Source organism: Pagrus pagrus (genome assembly GCF_965226575.1).
Source record: "Pagrus pagrus genome assembly, chromosome: 18".
In the NCBI taxonomy this organism is placed as follows: domain Eukaryota; kingdom Metazoa; phylum Chordata; class Actinopteri; order Spariformes; family Sparidae; genus Pagrus; species Pagrus pagrus.
In genome coordinates, this window is record NC_140202.1 from 12,670,202 (window position 1) to 12,690,431 (window position 20,230).

The 20,230-nt window shown below is 45.6% G+C and overlaps 1 protein-coding gene across 1 annotated transcript in view; it reads left to right on the plus strand.

Annotated features, from left to right (window-relative positions):
• The window catches only part of LOC311274173 (signal-induced proliferation-associated 1-like protein 1), a 38,459-nt gene that overhangs the window by 12,359 nt on the left and 5,870 nt on the right, over positions 1 to 20,230 (plus strand). The window contains exons 2-14 of the mRNA XM_084381634.1: positions 5,871 to 7,566; positions 7,675 to 7,805; positions 9,602 to 9,790; positions 9,948 to 10,122; positions 11,146 to 11,249; positions 11,519 to 11,676; positions 16,036 to 16,615; positions 17,825 to 18,099; positions 18,477 to 18,734; positions 18,827 to 18,970; positions 19,064 to 19,221; positions 19,336 to 19,418; positions 19,522 to 19,940. Coding sequence (XP_084237760.1) covers positions 6,093 to 7,566; positions 7,675 to 7,805; positions 9,602 to 9,790; positions 9,948 to 10,122; positions 11,146 to 11,249; positions 11,519 to 11,676; positions 16,036 to 16,615; positions 17,825 to 18,099; positions 18,477 to 18,734; positions 18,827 to 18,970; positions 19,064 to 19,221; positions 19,336 to 19,418; positions 19,522 to 19,940 — 4,148 coding nt within the window. The 5' untranslated portion in view covers positions 5,871 to 6,092. The remainder of the gene's footprint in view (positions 1 to 5,870; positions 7,567 to 7,674; positions 7,806 to 9,601; positions 9,791 to 9,947; positions 10,123 to 11,145; positions 11,250 to 11,518; positions 11,677 to 16,035; positions 16,616 to 17,824; positions 18,100 to 18,476; positions 18,735 to 18,826; positions 18,971 to 19,063; positions 19,222 to 19,335; positions 19,419 to 19,521; positions 19,941 to 20,230) is intronic.

Consider the following 20,230-nt stretch of genomic DNA (forward strand, 5'->3'; position numbering starts at 1 on the left):
AAAACATGTGAATTCCAAGAAAAGTAATGTTTGAGGCAGGTATTAGCAGAAATAGCTCCTACACGCACTCGCATGGGAAAGAAAAGTTCTGACTTTGATGTTTGCAGAAACATAGAACAGTTTGGTCTGGCTCATTCAAAAATAGCTATCGTCCCACGAGCTCAGAGTTTATTCTAATGAGCCAAATCGACTGGTTTGGGTTCTTGTAGTATTTGTTGAGTCTGGTGCTTTATTCTCAGAGCTTTGCGTTGTATGTGTGAGAGCCTTTGTCTCTGCGTGTACCCGTCCATGTGCATCGGGAGTTCTCTAATGGAGTCCTAAGGTTGGAGGCCGTCAGAGAGGGCAGGGAGAGGGAAAGTGCTGCCTAGAGCAGACCTCCACTTTTAAACCTCTGCTCCCAAATGCTGCAGTTCAGCAGCCAGGCAGCCTCCTCATTAGAATTTTTTACATTCCTCTTTCAGAAGCAGCACACTGCTTCCTCTCCATTGCTCTTTACAACGCAAAAGCTGACAAACTTAAATCTGAGCCGTCTCAATAAAGACAAGTCATCTATAACCTGAGGTCTAATATGAGGCTCCAAACCAACTCTGGCTCAGACTCAGTTTAATGTATTTATGGAGCATAAAGCTATAAAAAGTCTGCACAGGTGTAGTTTTATCTACTTTAAATCAATTGAATACAAGCCTGTTTAAGAATGTGGACTTTCTTCATCCTTTTTCTTGACGGGGGTGGCTTATAGATTTAAGTATAAGATGTAGTAACCCTTCTCTACTCTGGACAAGCAGACCACCTAAGCTGTTAGCAGCGCAATTAGTTTTTTTTTTTTTTTTAAGAGGTAAATGGTCCTCACGGAGTTGGACAAAGGCTTCTATTGTCAAACTCCCAGCCAAGCCAGATAATGACATTGGAAATAGCGATAGGATTACCACTGCTAACTATAAACTATGTCAAGTGTTTCAAGTGTCTATTTATCCTGCTGTCTCTCCCACGTAAGATGTGAAACCCTGGTGGTGGAGCACTTTGTGGATAAGAAGAGAGGAAGGATCGAGGACACCCTGCTGGAGATAATGGCAATGAATATATTCTGGCGCTCCTCCAGAACTGTCTTCTTGTGTAAGGCTGTGAGTGAAATTCACTTTGCCAGTGGTTGGCTATGCCCATTACTCACTGAACTGTGCTGCAGTGATAGCGAGGGGGCCCAGAGTTAGGGCAGAGCAGCAGCACATCACAGAACAATGGCGGTGATGAGCGTCGATACACCGCCACTGTTTTTTTTGAAGCGCTCCAACCACACGTGGTGTTTGCATTGCGCGTGTGGTCGGTTGAACAATTCGTCAGTTCACTTCTCATGTTATCGCGGTGTCCCACTTCGTCCGGAGCTGGTATTTCATACATCAAAGCTCTCCGTGGAAGTCGAAGACGAGGCTGCAGCTGTAAAGTCATGGCAGACATTAAAGTGTTCTATAACAGACACTCGGGCAGTCAGTGTTGCACTCCTCTGGAAAAAGTTTGCCTGAACATGCCCTACTTCTCTTCCTCCCCTCACACAGACGTTCATCACTTCCTCTACTGAAATTGGTGGAATTCCAGGATCTCAGCTCGCGGTTGGGTGACGCTCGTATCGTTTGTCTGCCAGCAGGCCTACCTGTTTTTCTCTGGAGGTGTCAGGTTCTCAGGTTTGCTCAATCAGACAGGCAGGTTTGTGCCTGGTTCGCCGCCAGATGCACGTACAGGAGGAGGGAGCAGACATTAAAAAAAAGAGCAAAACAGATGGAGACGGGGTAGTGGTAGAGATGCTTTGTTACTTCCTGTGCATCTGCTGTGCCTATAGGCAGCCGTGGCTAGCCTACACCTCAGTTTACCCCTCACTCCTCAAAACGATAGTGAACAACTTAGGAGAGCTGATGAGTTTGAGGTTAAACCGCAGTGTTAAGTTGTTGCTTCTATTGTCAGTGTTACAAAAGAAAGGGTTTCCCAATGTTACTTCCCCAAATCTATGTTTTGTGACACAGATATGTGTTGCAACAAGTCCATCGATTACATAACAGTCAAATGATCTTTATGATCAACACAGATCTTTTTCTGCTTTTTGTTCTAAGCCTATTCCTCTCTAGGTGAGCCATTCTTCTGCTTTCCTATCCTCATGTATCCTTCTAGTTCTTTGAAGCTTCTGTTTCCCTTGTTTCCAACTTTTGATTCAGTGTTTTGCTTCATTTCTGCCTCTCCAGTTCCCCTTGCATCTAATTAATTTGGCTTTTCCTGGCATGCCTCATGTACACAGCCATAGTGAGGTTCCCGTGCCAGGCAGTTTTCAAAGACTTCACTATGTTGGAATGGGGCCCCAGTCCTGCCCAAGCCAGGACAGAGGGACCTTTGTGCCTGCTGCCTAACAGCCCAGTCAGCCCGTAGAGCGGGGAAAGATTAGGACACAGGGAGAGCCACTGGGCTAAATGGTAGGGTGCCTGTTTGAAAGCCAGTGGTGTCAGCCAAACAGCCCCTTAGCCCCATTGAAGCACACAGTAATTACAAGCTTGTAGGGCAATCCTTCAGCTCCTTTGTCCCGGCTTTGGAGACACTTGCCCAGTCTACTGGGAAACTTCATTCGCCCTGTGTTTGGAAACCCAGGACGAAGAGTCTTTCAACTCCAGCATGCTGTCCTTTCTTTCTGGGACATCAGCTAGCCAAGCTAGCTCAGCAACAGTGCCTCCCCTCCAGGAGGCCCTGGCTTTGAGGATGTCTAGCACTCCATGCTGAGTCTTGATGATGACTAAGGACTTGTTCTTTTAGTCGCTCTGATTTTCGTGAGTCAGGTCTGAAAGACTCAGACCCTAGGTTCATACCTGTGATTCATAACACGACAGGTTTTATGTGTTCCTCTGACTGACTGCTGTCTGTCGTCCACCTGTAATTCCGTGTAGTAGCTTCCATAGGTTGTGTGGGCCCCGCTGTCTGAGTCATCTGTAACAGTGGCAGGCTGAGTCGTCACAGGGGCATGACTCTATCAGAGCGCAGCGTTCTGTGTGGAGACTTGTGCCTACAACCGGAACAACAAATTGTAACACCTCAGAAGTGTGGCACAACATCACCACAGCTTCGTCCGCATCTGTACCACTGAGTCGCTCATCGCTCATCTCGACGGGCCTGAGCGACCAGCTGGGAGGTCAGAGCATCAATTACAGAAAGTTAACCTCATTTAGTCAACAGGCTGAAGCTGTCCGGACATGTCACATAGACTTGTGAAAAAATGGTTCTGTTTAATTCTGCAGGCAATGGATAAGGGATGATAGGATTGGTTGGAAGTTGTTATGTTGTGGGTCTTTTTATTTTTCTTAGTCTTCCTCTGTCACACAAACGTTCACAAGACACACTCTCTCAGTCTCTTCGCCACACTCTTGAGTTTGATCAGAAAAAGACAGAGGCCTGTTTTCTGGGACGTGTGTGTTCGTGTGTGTGTGTGTTGCTTCTATTCTTCTGTCCGTCCCTGTGGACACTCAGCAGCATGAGGGAACGAGGCTCAACACTCTGGGACAGGACCTGCAGTTTAACTTACACTCCCTGACTATTTTCCACTCTCATTCATGTCAGAGACTGAGGGTGTTAGTAGGACATGAATGAGTCTTTTTTTAATTACTTAATGAGTTTTTATTAATCCGCTCGAGACACTTAACTCCCATCCCCCAAAGAATGGGTGCCTGCATAATAGAAGAGTGTATAGTTGGGAACCTTTCTCATGTGACAGAGGAAAGATCACAGTGGCGATACTTGCATTCATGTTTTTTTTTTAAATTTCCTCTGGTTCAAGATAACATATCATGTAACCATGAGGCTGTCATATCATGGGTTTGAATCTTTAAATTGCCCTGTCCATTTTATCCTTTGCTGGTATTATGCAAATAATCTTGCTCTTATCAGCTTATTATCAGAGTGTTGTTAGGACATTGAACTCCATATGAAACTCTCAATAATGAATTTATTGTCTGAAGACCTTGTTCACTACTGCTTTCAGATGGCAAACCGTTCAAAAAAGTTTGTAATAAGTAATCCAATATGTGCTGATATATGATGTAATTTCTTTATTAAAGAACTTAATGAATGCATAAGGTTGTGGCTCCCCCTTGTTGAGATCTGCTGGTTATTGTTAACTTCACCTGTATATATTGATTCTGAAATTGCAAGAACTACTACTCACAGCTGCCCCGATAAATTCAAGCATGCTTGGTATTTACAATCTAAAATCTAGATGAATACATTGGTATTTTCCAAGCTGGACCACAACAACCACTGAGAGAGACAACCCGTAGCAACTGACTGTGCTACCAAGCACTCTATCTGCCCAAAAATCCAGTATCGGCTGAGCTCTACAACAAATAACAGTTCAACGCATTGTTAGACTAGAACAGTAAGATATTGTAGTAAGACTAAGAGGCATAATTTTATGCCTTATGGCTGTTAGTCCAACTTCAAGATCTAATGCTACTTGCTTTTGCTTGATATTTGACTAACAGATGGAGTCTCTGCTGCATAAAACGCACAGGTTTAGAAATTTGTTGAGAGAAAACAATCTTCTATGTTTTGAAGAAAAGCTGACTCCGGATGCTTTGCCTCAGGCAAACTGAATCATCTCCAGAGCTTTGAGATTTTACACACATTTGCACTCTTTTTCTGACTTGTGTATTGATGTTGATATTATCAAACAGTCTGCATTGTCTAGGGAACATTTGACCCATGTCTCAGCAGACTGTGCAACTGTGGTAATGTTGCTCACATGGTATTATTATTATGCACTACTTTTTAATTCTGTGACTGAGAAAAGATACACGTCTTTGATTGCTTTTATTGTTTAAAGCAAAGGCAAATGAATTTCCTCTCAGTTAGCGTAAACTTGGCCCTGATGTTGGGATGTAGTGTGAAGGCGCCTGTGCTGTAGGCCCGTCACAGTGCACTGATTGCTAGCAGCTAATGTGATCACAGTCACAGCCAGGCAGGGCTGACTGAGAGTGGAGCCTTAATCTCCCCCAGTGTCTCACTGCCAAATTGGCCTGATTTGTCAGGCAGAGGATCATCACTCACTTCTTCTCAGATGACTTTCAAAGGGCCCCTTTGCTTTTTGATGTGCAGCTTGGAATATTTGATTGAGAAAACTGCAACTCATTATTGCAACTGACAAATGTTGGCTACCAAAGGCAAGGAAGGATGGTCGTACAATCAAGAGTCAGGGACACAGGGAAGTTTAGAGGTACAGATGTAGATCCAGAGTCCTGAACAGGTTTATCAAATTGCAAACTTTAGATAAATTCACTGATCAGAGCAAGGCATCATTTTGTTCAGACTTTTAAGAAAAAAAAAGTCATTTTCTGAATTTGCCTGAGCTTTCATGTTTCCCCTCGACGCTTATTCTGAAATTGGTTTAAAAATTAGGCCCACCTCTTTATCGAAAATTGAACATGTCAGTGACTTTACGCTTGCTCGTAAAAGGCCTTCAGAGGGGGGGGGGGACAACATCCATACTCTGTTCTGAGAGGAGATGTTTGCATATTTGTTAAGATGGCTCTGACACATTTATTGTCATAGGAAAGGTTACAAGCAAAGAGCTGAGATGTGGTGTGAATAAGTACTAAACATGAAGAGCAGTGAAAAAGATATAGAGATATAGATACTTTTGTTTTTTGCCTCAGAAGTGAGATTGTAATTACCACTGTGCTCTCTACCATGTCAATGAGAATGTAACAGGGCACTAATTTATGACCTGTTTTCCAGCTTGCTCTCTCTCATTTCCAGTCTTACATAAGTTGTTTGAGTCACGAAACTGATGTGTTTTTGATTATTAGCTCTTACTCTGTGTACTAACTGATATTTTCCTTTGTTTTCAGGATTATATATATAAAAAACATGCCAAGTTGCAAAGTGGACACATTTGAGGAGACAGCATGCAGACTTGAGTGCTGAAAAGGTGGGGTTGCCCCTTCCCTTATTCTGCCTCTTCACTTTTTGATCCAGACAATCAACCTGCACATGAAGTCAGGGAGCCACATCCCATCCCAGAGGCAGCCATGTCCCCTTGCTAAGTGCCTTTAGCCTTTGGCACTGGTTTCATGACCAGCCTGAAGCGCCCACCCATGGAGCGCACTGTTGGGGGTACCATCCCCGCCACTGATGAATTTTACACCCGCCACCTCCGTATGGCCAATGGAGGAGCTGTGCCAACCCGCACAGACAATGTCCATGCCACTGTGAGCACAGGAGTGCCTAAAATGGGTGTACGGGCTCGTGTGGCAGACTGGCCACCAAGAAAAGACATTACAGGGGTTATGTGGCACTCAGAGCCTGAGAACTCTAGTGTGTCCTCTGCTGGAAAAAGTCACATTAAGTTAGGCTCTATAATGAGCCCTCAGGACTCGTCAATGCTGCGTAACATCCACAATACTTTGAAGAATCGAACCCAGGCCACAGCGAACAACTACAGCCCGGACACCCGTTACCTTGCCCCAGGAGACTACCGAGGTCCTGCACGTAGAAACCCACGACAGAGACGCATCCGTCAGCGCAGCAACAGTGACATGACTATCAGTGAAATGGAAGGTAGTGGAGACAGTGGAGAGGACTGGGGTCCAACATCGGGAGCCAAATGGTCCCCTCTTCATCGTGAATATGGTAGCACCTCCTCGATAGATCAGCATGGAGCATCTGGAGAGAGCTTCTTTGAAATGCTTAAGGGCTATCAAGGGGGCAAAGTTGATCAGCGCAGCCCTGCTCCAGAGAAACTTGAGGACATGCTGAATGTTGGGTCCAAGCAGGCCAGCATTGATCTTCAGGATGATGGCATAGACAGCCAGCCCCATAAAGCCAAGGATAAGCCCCCAAAGAGAAGAACTAAATCCGAGACGGGGGGTGAGTCTATATTCCGTAAACTTCGGAGCGTACGGGGTGAGTCGGACTCCCCCAGAGCAGGGTCTGATGTAGAGGACAGCCGGACAGAGGACATTGGCCTCCCTTTCAAGCCCTGGGTGTGTCAGAGAGGCTTTGCCCACTATGATGTTCAGAGCACGTTGTTTGACCTCAACGAAGTTACTCAGTTGCGGCAGATGGCAGGCAAGAGGAAAAACACCACCACTGGGGCATCTGCTGCTGCCGTAGCCTCGGCTACCTCTACCCTCTCGTCCACACACAGCCTGCCTTACAGCTCCCCGAGTGGCAGCCAGGAAGAGCTCAGTAACAGGGGCAGTCCTGGTCTGGAAGCAGGGGACGAACAGAGCAATGAAATGCTGCTAAGCTGCCCCTGCTTCCGCAATGAGATCGGTGCAGATGGCAACGGGAGGCGCAGACTGGGAGCAGGCGGGGCAGGGTATCATGGACTTGTGGGTGGTGGAGCAGGTAACAGCAGCTCAGGGAGTGTGGAAGTAAGCATGTATGAAACATCTGTAAGCACGCACTGCACAAATGCTGGAGTAGCAGTGCTAGAGGGACCAAAGGAAGGCCCCAGTACGCTCAGCGAAAAGGGCAAACAGTACATTGTGGAGCACGTGGACCTGGGAGCCTACTACTACAGAAAGTTCTTCTATCTTAGAGGTAAGATACATTTACCTGTTTTCATTGTACTCATTAGCATATGCATGTGAGGGTTTTTTTTCAAAGTGAGACATTATGCCCATTCCTCTGGCACTTCCTCCTCCTCAGACCACTGGAACTACTTTGGAATAGACGAGGCGCTGGGTCCAGTAGCAGTGAGCTTGCGCCGGGAGAAGCTGGAGGAGGACAAGGACCACGGCCAGCAGTATAACTACCGCCTCATCTTCAGAACCAGCGAGGTCAGTCAAAGTGTCCTATCCTTCCTACACCCCAACCTCAACCTCCGCACCAGGTCACATAAATTCTTCCTGCTGTGGAGGGAATCTGCTCACAGCATTTAACGCTGCAGTCAGTTGTTATTTTTGCACTCATAAATTTGAGATTTTGATTCTGGTGAGAAGAGACACAACCTCAAGGCTGAGAAATGAAGCCAATGCCTTGAACGCCTTGAGGGAATTTCTTTAAATTTGGTGCGAATGTCCACCGTGACTCAAGGATGAACTGATTATAAGTTAGCTGGCAGATTCAAGGTCACTGTGACTTCACAAACACATTTTTGGCCATGACTCAAGATTTCTTACAATAATTACCATACAGTTTTACACAAATATCTAATAGGATAAGATTGTGTTAAGTTATGGCATTGTATATCCAAAAGGTTAGAGGTTAAATGCATTGTGACATCATAATGTTTTGCTTAAGTAAGTGTTCTGCCCATTATTCAATGCCATAGCTCAGGCACAGTAACTTGACTGGCCTCCAGGCATACTAATTCTAGCTATGTAACTCACTTGTTTAAATTATATTAAGGCTTAAAGTTATGCATATGCCACTTTGAGTGGCAGCTAGCTGCAAGCTGTCTAGCTAGCTGCCAGCAACCAGGCTTCATTCAGTCTACCTCAGCTGACAATGCCCATTTTTGGATCAGCTGGGAGTCAGCACTGCCAAGATGGTGAAGGCTGGAGTAAACACACTGTGCTTCACAATGGCTTTTCAGAAACCTCTAGGTGATGTCACAGAGACTATATCCATGCTTTATACAGTCTGTGGAAAGACATTAATTTTTGTTATAATTTTGTTGTCGTCTTTGTGCTATTAGACAGACACGCTTGCTCGGATCTTATGTCCTGTTTATGTGTTTATAAAGTCTTTATTGTTCAATAACTACTATTTCTGCAAGTACCAGGAAGACCAGCTCGAGGTAAAACAAGTCTCAGCCCTTGTTTCTTATTATGCAACAAGCCCTCGGGCTATTCAGCTGTCTCCCAATATCAGCAATGTGTGAAGAAACTTTATGAAGAGCACTCATCTTACAGCCTCCAAGGCCTGTCAGTGCCCAGCAACCTCAAACCACTGTGTGGTTCTGTGTTTCAGTAAAAATAGACTGTCATATTTAGTTGCTATGTTGGCCCCTGTCGTCTGTGTTTGGTTTGGGATTTTGGGTTATGGGATTTATAATATGGACGAACATTCCCAGACAGAGGTTAAGGCACCTGCCTGAGGCTGCTTGTTGTGGACTGAAGCAGGACAGGTGCATGTGATTAAACCCCCGCACTTTAGACTGAAGTACCACAGGACCCCCGCCCCCGATCCCACCTTCCAAACATGGTGAACACAGGTCTATTGTAAACGGTCCCTGCACGGCCTCAAGCTTGTAGGAGAGAAAGTCTCGGTCCTTTCCAGCTGCTTATGATAGCCGAGCAATTGAGTTCACTCCCAGAGCCCAGCACAATGCACACTCTGTGTACGCAGAATGCTTGGACCAGCCCTCCCACCTCTTCTTCCTCAGTTCGACTTTCTATTTACCCAGGGCCTTGAGTCATAATTGTCTTGTTGTCTCATGTCAGCTTTTTTAAGACTACACTAAGAGGATGGTGTTACTTTAAAACCTGCAGGGACTTGTTTCTTTTTTTCCCCCTCATGTCTTGTCTGGCATGTTTTGCTATCAGTGTTTCCATCTCCGAGATAGTTCAAGGATTCCTGAGATGCATTCTTTCCATTTCTCACATTCCTCTCCCTGTTTCCGTCTTTTCAGCTCACAACCCTTCGAGGTTCTATCCTGGAGGATGCCGTGCCTTCCACCTCTAAGCACGGCACCACCCGCGGTCTGCCCATCAAAGAGGTGCTGGAGTACCTCCTGCCAGAGCTGGATCTGTCCTGCCTCAGACTGGCCCTCAACACACCCAAAGTCACTGAGCAGCTGATGAAACTGGATGAACAAGGGGTAGGAGGATAAAGCTCAAAAACCAAGTGTTATTTTACAGAATCTGCTCTGTAAAATTGCTTGCCTGAATTTGTACAGAACTGGAATTTATTGTTCTTGTCCGTCCTAACGTGAACTGTTAAATAAATATTGCGTTGGCTTGTTTTCTGCTCCCCAGCTGAGTTTTCAAGTGAAGGTGGGGGTGATGTACTGCCGAGCAGGTCAGAGCACCGAGGAGGAGATGTACAACAACGAGATGGCTGGTCCGGCCCTGGAAGAGTTCCTCCAGCTGTTGGGGGACACTGTTCGCCTCAAGGGCTTCACCAAGTACAGAGCCCAGCTGGACACCAAAAGTAATGCCTCCTAAACACACCTCTAGATCACACACAGAACTTGTCCTTTTAGTGACCCAGGTTTTGGTGCATTTTAAAGGTCCTGTAGCATTTAAGGAGATTAATGTTTAGTTTAAATACCTGAAAATGAATTACTGTGTTTTCTTAACCAGAGAATGAGTGTCTTATATCTTCCATGGAGTCCGCCATGTTGCACTGCCATGTTTCTACAGTGGCTCACAACTGACAAACCAAACACTGGCTCTAAAGACGGCCTTTTGCATTTTCGTGTTTTTAGTGGTCACCGTAGGGGAGGGTAGGAAGACGGTATTCAGGTTTTTTCTCCCGCTCGATGCCACTAAATCCTACACAATGGACGTTTAAAGCAACCAATTATTGTCATTGATCTGATGCCTGATCACATAGAAAGGGCTTGATTCTCAAACGCAGGTCTTGGTTAGCATTCAGGGATTCCCCTCCATCATGTTGCACTATTCTTCATAGTGCTTGTACTTTGCCCCTTGGCCTTGCTCCTGGTCAAATATTTACTTTGGCTGGACCCAGTATGCTCCCACCATGCTGTTCTTGTGACACTTTCACTTTCGTTTCTTCTCATGTGTGTCCACTCACTACGATTGACTGCATGCTGTATATTGTACAGTAACTGCATCAGTCTTTCAGGAATCTCTCTTGACTAAAACTAGGGCTGCAAGATATGGTAAAAAAAATAATCATTTTAAACATTTTGACAGATATTACAATTGCAAATTATATATTATAATACATTCCCACTTAAGAAACCTATAAAATCATGATGATGTGACATTTGTTTAGGTCTGTAGCTATTAACACTGAAGTAAAAGAGTTGATTGAGCGTTGGTTTTGACAGTCATCTTATCCAGGCTGACACTGAGCCACCGCACACTATATCATATTGTTGTTTGGGTGAAATTGCATCCTGTCTTGCACAGAAAACACTGAACACACGTGTGAGAGAGATGGATGGCAGTAATTGTACAATGAGTCTTGCCGTTTTTCCTGCAGCGGATTCCACAGGCACTCACTCCCTGTACACGTCCTTCAAGGACTACGAGCTCATGTTCCATGTGTCGACTCTGCTGCCTTACACACCCAACAACAAACAACAGGTAAGGATGGGAAGCCCAGCCTTTGTGTTATACCTTTTAGTCGTGTATCAGGAAATGGAAAACTCCTTTGTATGGGTGAAACAATTAGAGGAATGCATCATATGACTTTTGTCCATTATCAGATTTTATTCCCATCCACCTTTCCTTCTAAAGAAACCTTTATTGTCTGCACAGTTTTGTCATTAAATAGAATTTCCCAAATTCCTGGTATGACTTTGCTTCTGATTCAAGTCCCACGCTTCTCTAATTACAACTTTGTTGTTTGCTAGTTGCTGAGGAAGAGGCACATAGGGAACGACATCGTGACCATCGTGTTCCAGGAGCCTGGCGCTCACCCCTTCACCCCCAAGGCCATCCGCTCTCACTTTCAGCATGTCTTCATCATCGTACGGGTGCACAATCCCTGCTCGGACAACACGTGCTACAGGTGGGTCGTAATGTACAACCAATTAAGCTTGGAGGCGTACAGTAAATGTGTGAAGACCTGAATGGAAACGCCTCCAAATCTTTTATTCTTCTACACAAGTATACATTCTGTGTTGTCGAGTTGCAACAATTAACCCTTTTTAGTAATTTTGAAAGAAAAAATCTCTGATTCCAGCTTCTTAAATGGGAATATTTTCAGTTTTTTTCCCTCCTCTATGACCATAAACTGAATATCTTTGGTCTGTGGGTGAAACAAGACATTTAAGGACACCATCTTGGACGTGATCAACATATTTCGCCATCTTGTTTTTACATTTTATCGACCAAACAACTAATTGGTTAACAGAGAAAATTCATCAACAGATTAATCAATGAGATGTAGAGCTGCAGCACTACTGTGTGGTTTTGTGTTTGTCTACTAGAGGAAGGAAGAAGGAAGAAGGAAAAAGCAGTGATGGTGTATGTCTGCTGAACAAAACCTCTTCCTGGATAAGTACAGGTTTAGAAAAATCTGACATCCTACCAAAAGCCTTGGAAAGGTTTCCAGTTTAACGTCTCAGAGAATTGAGAGGTTGAGGTTAGCCCACCAGCTATGAATATATATGACCGTATCTAGACACTAAGGACACTCATTACAATTTGAAGTAGGCCAGACTGACCAAAACCCAGTAGCGATGTTGAATAGAAATCTGGTTGTAACTTTCCGTCTGAGTGCAGAACTGGGCCCTTTTTACAGGACCCTTAAAAGCTCCAGTGCTACCAGCAGTGTTGTTGTTTTCAGCTACAGTAGCATTAAGACAAAAGCATTGACTGGAAGGCATGGGTCAAACATAAAAGCCTGTTGCGTGACCGCCCCCCTCTTCGTTCATGTCTTCTGCGTGTCTGCGTGAGTATACATTTGTCTGATTATAGTCAAATCGGGTAGATTAGCGCTGCAGTAGCTGTCGAACCGATGGGAGACCTCCTCCTCCTCCTCTCCTTCGCTCTGCCTCGTGATGATCAGACTGCAACTCTGTGCCACTGTTCACACTTATGCATCGCTACCCCACCGCACACACTCTCCGTGCTCTGCATACACAGATATTATACACACATAGTTGCTCCCTGTCACTCCCGTTTCTCCTTTTTACCTCTTTCTCATGCTCACTTGCACACAGTTACACACACATGCGCGCACTTTTTCCCCATGCGCACTATTTCACTCAAAGGCTCACTCTTCACACACTCATATAATACAAGCCTCTCCCCCCCTTTTCTCCTCTTCCTCCTCCTCCTCTTCTCCCTGCCTGCCACTTTGCCTTTGGGCAGCGTGAGCCGGAATGGTCTGAAGGAGTTAGCGCCATGCACATGAAGTGCTCTCTTCACCCGGACATGCATGTGAGCAGGGAGGGATTGTTGAGAGCTCCCTCAGAGCTCACACAGTCCATCTCAGGATCGGACGGGTCAGGGCAGCCTTCTGTCTCTCAGCTCACACCCGCGTCAAATTTGGGCTAATTTATTTCTAGCCTAATTTTTTCAGCTCTCTGGCAAGTTTTTTTTTCCGTCCAGCCACTCCATCCTCATTGACTTGTGGACACCTTCATTCAGCTTGCTTTTTGCCTGAAGGAGGCATTTTTTCTAGTTTATACTCTGGGAAAAGACAGAGTGAAATGCTTGTTCTCCTGGTTTGCCTTATGGATGAAATGGAGAGGCGCGGGACACCGAATCCTTGAGGACAATCTAGCTACCCCACCCAAAGACACACACACTCCCAACCTTTGGCTGCTACTCATACTCTGTGGATCGAGGCGCCATATGCTAAGACTTCCCTCCTGACTGTTGGTCACAAGTCCTTTCATGGATGCTTTTCCCTGATGGTTTGGAAAAAAATGTGGGTCCCGACAAGAGAGCACAGGCTACGAGGATTTGCTACACCATACTGAGTGTTGGATTGTGGCTACAGAACAGAATCAAGTTCTCATCGGCTGGGAAATCTTCTTCTTGCATCAAAGATTCAGGGTTCTGTGCAGTAATGCTGTGAAGAGCATGCTTGTTTTTTGGTGAAACCAGGAGGTGAGTTAAAGGTGTTTGAGTTGGTGTGTTGGTTTCGTTAAAAAAACGCAGTGTAGTCGATGCAGTGATTTGACTTTGCCACCTCTTGCATACCATTAGCTCTGTGGATTTCAGCAGATCACTAACCGCATGTTTGCAAACATAAACACACATCGCAGTCACACAGATTCTCACACACACACACACATAGGCCTGTCACAATAATTATCGACTTATGGCACTTATCTTACCGTATGTATCTTATACTATCCACTTATGGATAAATGTACATGACCTTGATCATTTTTGCTCACCTTGATATTGCCTGTTGTGTTTACATGTGTGTTTGTTTACATGATAATTTTAGTATACATGATGCCATATTGACTAGCAGTGTTTCCCTACCGTTATAAGAGTGCAGCACTTAGCATTTTTACACATTTTACTGATTGTTTTGGTGAAGTTGTTTTATTTTACTTTAGAACATTTTTATCCTTTTTTTATATTCCAAGTCCAGTGTCTGAATATTATGAATTAGAAGTTTATCGCCCTTTAAAGGGTGTACTTGCGTTATTATGCTCTTATGTTATTATATCAGTGGCATAAAATGACAATAACATTGTTCAGACTGTTGCCAGTCATTTCTGGGATAATAAATTGCTCATCATGACAGGCCTGTGTATACTGGCTTAAAAAAGATTACCGTTTGTTTTGATCTTTCTCATCACATCATATGACTCTTACAAAAATACTATGTCAATAGTGGCGTGTCTTAACTCCTCTAATCTCTGTTAATAAAGAGCATGTTGTGATTTGTCGAGTCATCCCGTTATTAATAGCCTGTTGTTGCCTGCTGCTGAGATTTGGATAATACTCAGGTCATATCGAGCCAGACCAGAGCATTAGAGGAGTAAGTGGCCCGGGGCCAGCGGGGTGCTAATCTGTGGCTTTCAACCGCTGCCTCAAAGTCACACGGGGCCAGCAGAGCAGATTGCATAACTAGACCTTTGTTTAGGAAGCATAGGCCATTTGTGCTCGCTAGCTCTAGCTGCTCTAGCACTGCCTCTTCCATACCATGATGTAGCTGAGAGTGGCAGGGTGTCAGCAGCACTGGGAGCTGGCCTGTCAGCTGTGATTGGATGTATGGTATTTATACGCCGCGTTTAGTCAGGCATGGTTTGCAACATTTCTGCTACAGGCAATGGCTGCGTTATCTGTTAAATGAGCTGGATAGACGCTTGTCAGGACTGTCACATCAGCTTTTCCAGTTTTCTAATGAGCCTTTAGTGAACATGCAACTGACTGTATATATATATGTACTTACAGCCTCTATACAACCTCACTCTTCAGAAGAAATTACACAGCCAAAGTGGGTATAAACATGCTGCCAACTGAATTGAGAAACAGAGCTATTCCTCCCATATGGTAAATTAATCCCAGTGTGTTGGAAAGCACACTTTGCTGAATTAGTTGTACACTGAGCTCATTTTCTCACGAACAGGTATGAGACAACATTACCTGCACCTGTTCACTAATTTATAGTAACTCAAGGACGGCCATTGTTTGCAGATGGAATAGGAGCAGCAGAGGGTAACAGGAGGAGAGCCTTGCCCGGAGGAATTCTAACGCCCTCCTTTATCCTCACAAGTGAAACAGGTCAAAGGCAACAATGCCTTAGAGGAAACTATGTAAAGATGTCTCCACTATGTTTTTTTCTTGACAAGCCCATGTGCTGTTTGTCCTTGCAGCGCAGTGTTGTTTTCCTGGTCATGGGACCATCAGGGAAAAAATGAAGATGTGTAATGTTTCAGTTCTGTATAACGTATAATGCTATATTTTATGTTTTTGTTGTACAGTATTTGTCTTCACATATACATAAACAAATCCTGTTGAAATTGTCTTATTTGTTTTGCTGTATAGTTTTGCAACCATGGCGACCACATTGTAAAATCGGTTTTGCTCTGTGTACAGAAATAGACAGAGTCAGAGAGGTATTAATATAACTTCCTGTTCATTACCGAGGTTGTAGTTTCATTATATTGAGAGCCAGCGTATTTACATACACGAGAAGGGCAGAGTAATAGGAACACCTTCTAATATAATGCACTCTAAAACAACACCACCCTCCACAACCTCAACAAGAAACATAAGGAGAAATTATCACCTTTTTAAACAGTGTCAGCAAGAACTGAAAAATACTAAGCTTTGTGGAAGTACAATTTGTGGCATAGCTGTTGTACAAGACTGCACAAGTGGCTGCTGAGTGTACAATGTTTAACACACTACAGCAGTGACCTCAAACCCTCCTCTCCTCTTCTTCTCTCTGCAGTGTGGCCGTCACCCGTTCCCAGGACGTTCCCTCCTTCGGCCCACCAATCCCCAAGGGCGTGACCTTCCCCAAGTCCACCGTCTTCAGGGACTTCCTGTTGAGCAAAGTCATCAACGCCGAGAACGCAGCCCACAAGTCGGATAAGTTTGGCGCCATGGCCACACGCACGCGGCAGGAGTATCTGCGGGACTTGGCAGAGCGTCACGTGACCAGTACTCCGGTGGAGCCCACGGGGAAGTTCCCCTTCATCTCTCTGGCGCACAAACGGCGGGAGAAGGTGCGTCCGTACAGCGGGGCGGAGCTTCGGAGCCTGGGGGCCGTGACCTGGCAGGTTCATGCTGAAGACCAGGTCGCCGGTGCTGAGCGCGAGTGCCTGTTGGCCCTTTCTAATGACTTCATCATCCTGTTGGATCAGGAGGCCAAAGCGGTGGTGTTTAACTGCGCCACACGTGATGTGATCGGGTGGTCGACGGGGAGCCCCGCCTCCATGAAGATCTACTATGAGCGCGGCGAGAGCGTATCACTGCGCTCCATCAATAACAACACAGAGGACTTCGGAGAGGTTGTCAAAAGACTGGAGGTCAGTGGGGCACCACTACTGTCTATGACAGTACATCTCATTAGCACACACCATCTGCTGCGGCTATCAGAGGTTCCACTGAGCCACACACCCCGCCTCTGACAGACAGCTTGTAATGAACACCACAGTCCTCGCACAGCTGACTATCTGAACGCATACTTCTTTTATCATGTTTACATTTTTGTGTAGTCATCTGGAAAGAGTATCCCGTACAGATAACAGTGACTACAACAGTAGAATAAACAGCCAGTGAACAGGTATGTGGGCGAAAGGTGCCTCGTGAAGTTGGTATCGGTGATGTCTGATATTTCATCTGACCACTTCCTTGACAGCAGTAGCACGAAAAACGACGTATTGTTGATTTTATTATAGCAACATAAGGGTGTAGCCTCAAATTATACAGTCACCAAAAAGCCACAGCTGTTGTGTTGACTCTATAATTATAAGTCAAGCTGAGCTTTATACATAGTAATTTGGTGATATGATATCACAACTGAGGCTTCCAGTGTGGTGTATATGTGGAGGTAAAGCACTGCCTTTTGTTTGGGCATTTGGATCAATCTTGTGACATTAAAGTTCTAGTTGGTGGTAAACGGTAAAGATTTACTGCTGCTTGCTACCAGTTCTGGCACGTGCCCGTCTTTGTAAAGCAGGACTGTGAGGTTTTGGGTTTTTTTCCCTTTTTTTTTTTCATGGCCTTTGTTGCAGGCATCATCTGCTCCTTCTGTGATCTGCTCCCAGGCTGTACTAACTACTGTTTACATTTCAATTAACTCCCCACAGTTTGAGGAAAAACTAGATAGGATGTCTGATGGTAGTCAGCTATCATGGGAGTGTACAGAATAATTTAAATTAAAGTGCTTAGTATTCATAGTATGTGGTTGAAATGGGAGCCTCAGCTTGGATGAGAGCTAGTGTCAGATGCATTTTAAAGATCCCATATTCTGCGCATTTTCTGCTTCATTTCATTCAGGGTGGCTACTAGAAAATGTTTACATGCTTTAATTTTTAAAAAACACTCATACTCATACCGTCCATTGATGCAGCACCTCTCTTCACTCTCTGTCTGAACGCTACATTTTAGTGCCTCTCCCTTTAAAGCCTTCCTCCTGAGTCAGTCCACGCTGCTCTGATTGGTCATAAATTGTTTGCAAAAGTTTTAAACATCATGCATTTCTTTCGCTCTCTCTCATTCTGTCTGTTCTGTAGATGTTGACCAAGGGCAGTCAGACCACAGAGATGACCCTGCGCCGTAACGCCCTGGGCCAGCTGGGCTTTCATGTCAACTTCGAGGGCATCGTTGCTGAGGTGGAGCCCTATGGGTACGCTTGGCAGGCCGGGCTCAGGCAGGGCAGCCGGCTGGTGGAGATCTGCAAGGTGTCGGTGGCCTCGCTGTCTCACGAGCAGATGATCGACCTGCTCAGAACCTCGGTTACTGTCAAGGTGGTCATCATTCCCCCTCATGAGGACTCAACACCACGCAGGTAGAGGGGATATTAGGGTTGGGACGTTGGACGATGTTAACCTCTCCTAAATAATTAATTTCTAATTGTTATACCGTTGTGATGTGATTTGCCACTGATTAATATCAACTCACATCCACTGGTCTGGGTTTTCTTTTTTATTAATCCACTGCTTCTGCAGTTACATCATTATAACTAGCGCTGCTAGCACTATGATCTGCTTAATGAGGTATCTTAGGGGTGGAAAAGTAGTGATTAAAGGAGCATTTTGTCATATGCCAATTTAATAAACCCTAGTGGATATAGATGATCAATAGATATGAGAGAAACTGTAATGTACTTGTCCGTTGGGGCTGTCTTTAAACTATTCTGTCTGTGAATGCTTCATGTGCCAACAGAGGCTGCTCAGAAATCTACCACATGCCACTTGTGGATTACAAGAACCACAAGGAGGGCATGCCCTACGAGTTAAAGTTCCCCTTCAGGCCCACCAACAACAACACCAAGTGGCCGCGCACCTCATCCAGCCCGCAAACACGCGCTGCTGGCACAGGGGGAACGCTCATCAAGGCCCCGCCTTCAGACTTCGGCGACCGCAACCCTGCTGCTATTCCCAGAAGTGTGTCCAGCGACGGGCGACCCCTCAACCCCAAAAGGTCACAAAATAAATAAACTGTTACGAAACTGATTTTTGAAAAGCTGTCTAGCTGCTGTTTGTCTTTAATGACATATTTGCGTGTCGTCACAGATATTCCCCAGGAAATGACAACTACGCTCTCGCCTGCTCCATTGTGATGGGCCGCACGCTGCACAACACAAACTCCCCTTCCAGTCTTCCCTACACAGACCCCGTGGGCTCTTCCCATTGGAGGCAGAAGTCAATGCCTGATGGGTACGTTTTAGCCCTCACTATGGGGTACTTATGATAAATTGTCCCGCTGCACTGCCTTTGCAACATAGTTGACCTCCCTCATCTCCCCTCCAGGTTTAATAACAACAACTGCCAGTCCCCTGGGTCGTCTGTGCGGCAGGTGGCAGGTGACGGGGTCAATGGGATCAAAGCCGGCTCCAGCACTGGCGTTGGATGGTCCCGAACTGGGGAGGGGGATGCGACCAGCAGACTGGGGGACAAAAGCAGTGTGGGTAAGAGGAACGCCGAACTCTGGTCTCAGTGTTAGCGATGGAATAAAACATGATTATTACTGTTTTTCCACCTCTCTACAGACCTCATTACCCATATTTCTTTGCTTCTCACAGACACTGTGGTGTCCAAGGCAGTAATTCCTCGACTCCAGCCATCAGAGCAGGGCGGCCATGTTTCTCCGAACAAAAGCACGAAGGTGAGTCAGATTCAACAAGACTCAATATTTTATGTGATTTCTTCGCTCTTATTTCATAGCAAGCTACGATGATAATTTAATTTGATTTCTCGTCCCTGAATAGGCGGATGCTCCGTATTCATCCAGCCAGTCGAGCAGCAACACCCTCTCGAGCAACGCCTCCAGTTCCGCCCACAGCGATGAGAAGTGGTACGAGGTGGGCTCGCGTTCAGGCGTGCGGAGCGATCTCGAGCTCAACGGCTACCTTCAGGGCGCCTCCACCGACAGCGGCATCGACGCCACCTCCTTCACTGCCACACAAAGCAGCACGGCTTCTTCCACCGGTGCCTTCAGGGCCAAAGACAAAATCCCATGGCAGGATGACGCAACAGGCAGCAGCCAGAGGGCCGCAGACACTCCACCTCCACCGCCAGACTCTCTTGCCATTGGAGGCATTGAGATCCAAGCGAAGAGTCCATCAGCCTTTCCCCTTGTTCCTGACAGTGGCTCCTACAGCCTGAGTGATGCCGCCTCCCACTCCAGGTGTGCTGCTGTTCTGTTATAGTCAGCTGTAGGCAGCTGAGGAATTTTTTGCCCCCACATCAATGTTTCATTAAACAGACAGTGATTCATTGTAGTCCGGATATATCCTGCACCATCCCAGATGGAAAAGTCCAAAGCTCTGCGGTTTGGCATTAACAAAGGCAGAGAGGAAGAATGAAATAGCTGTGTATGTGTATGTGTGTGTGTGTGTGCTCGCGGTTTTGCATTTCTATGTATCTCGGTCTCCCGATGCCCATGATAGAAAGGAAGTGCTTGAAGTTGCTAGAAAT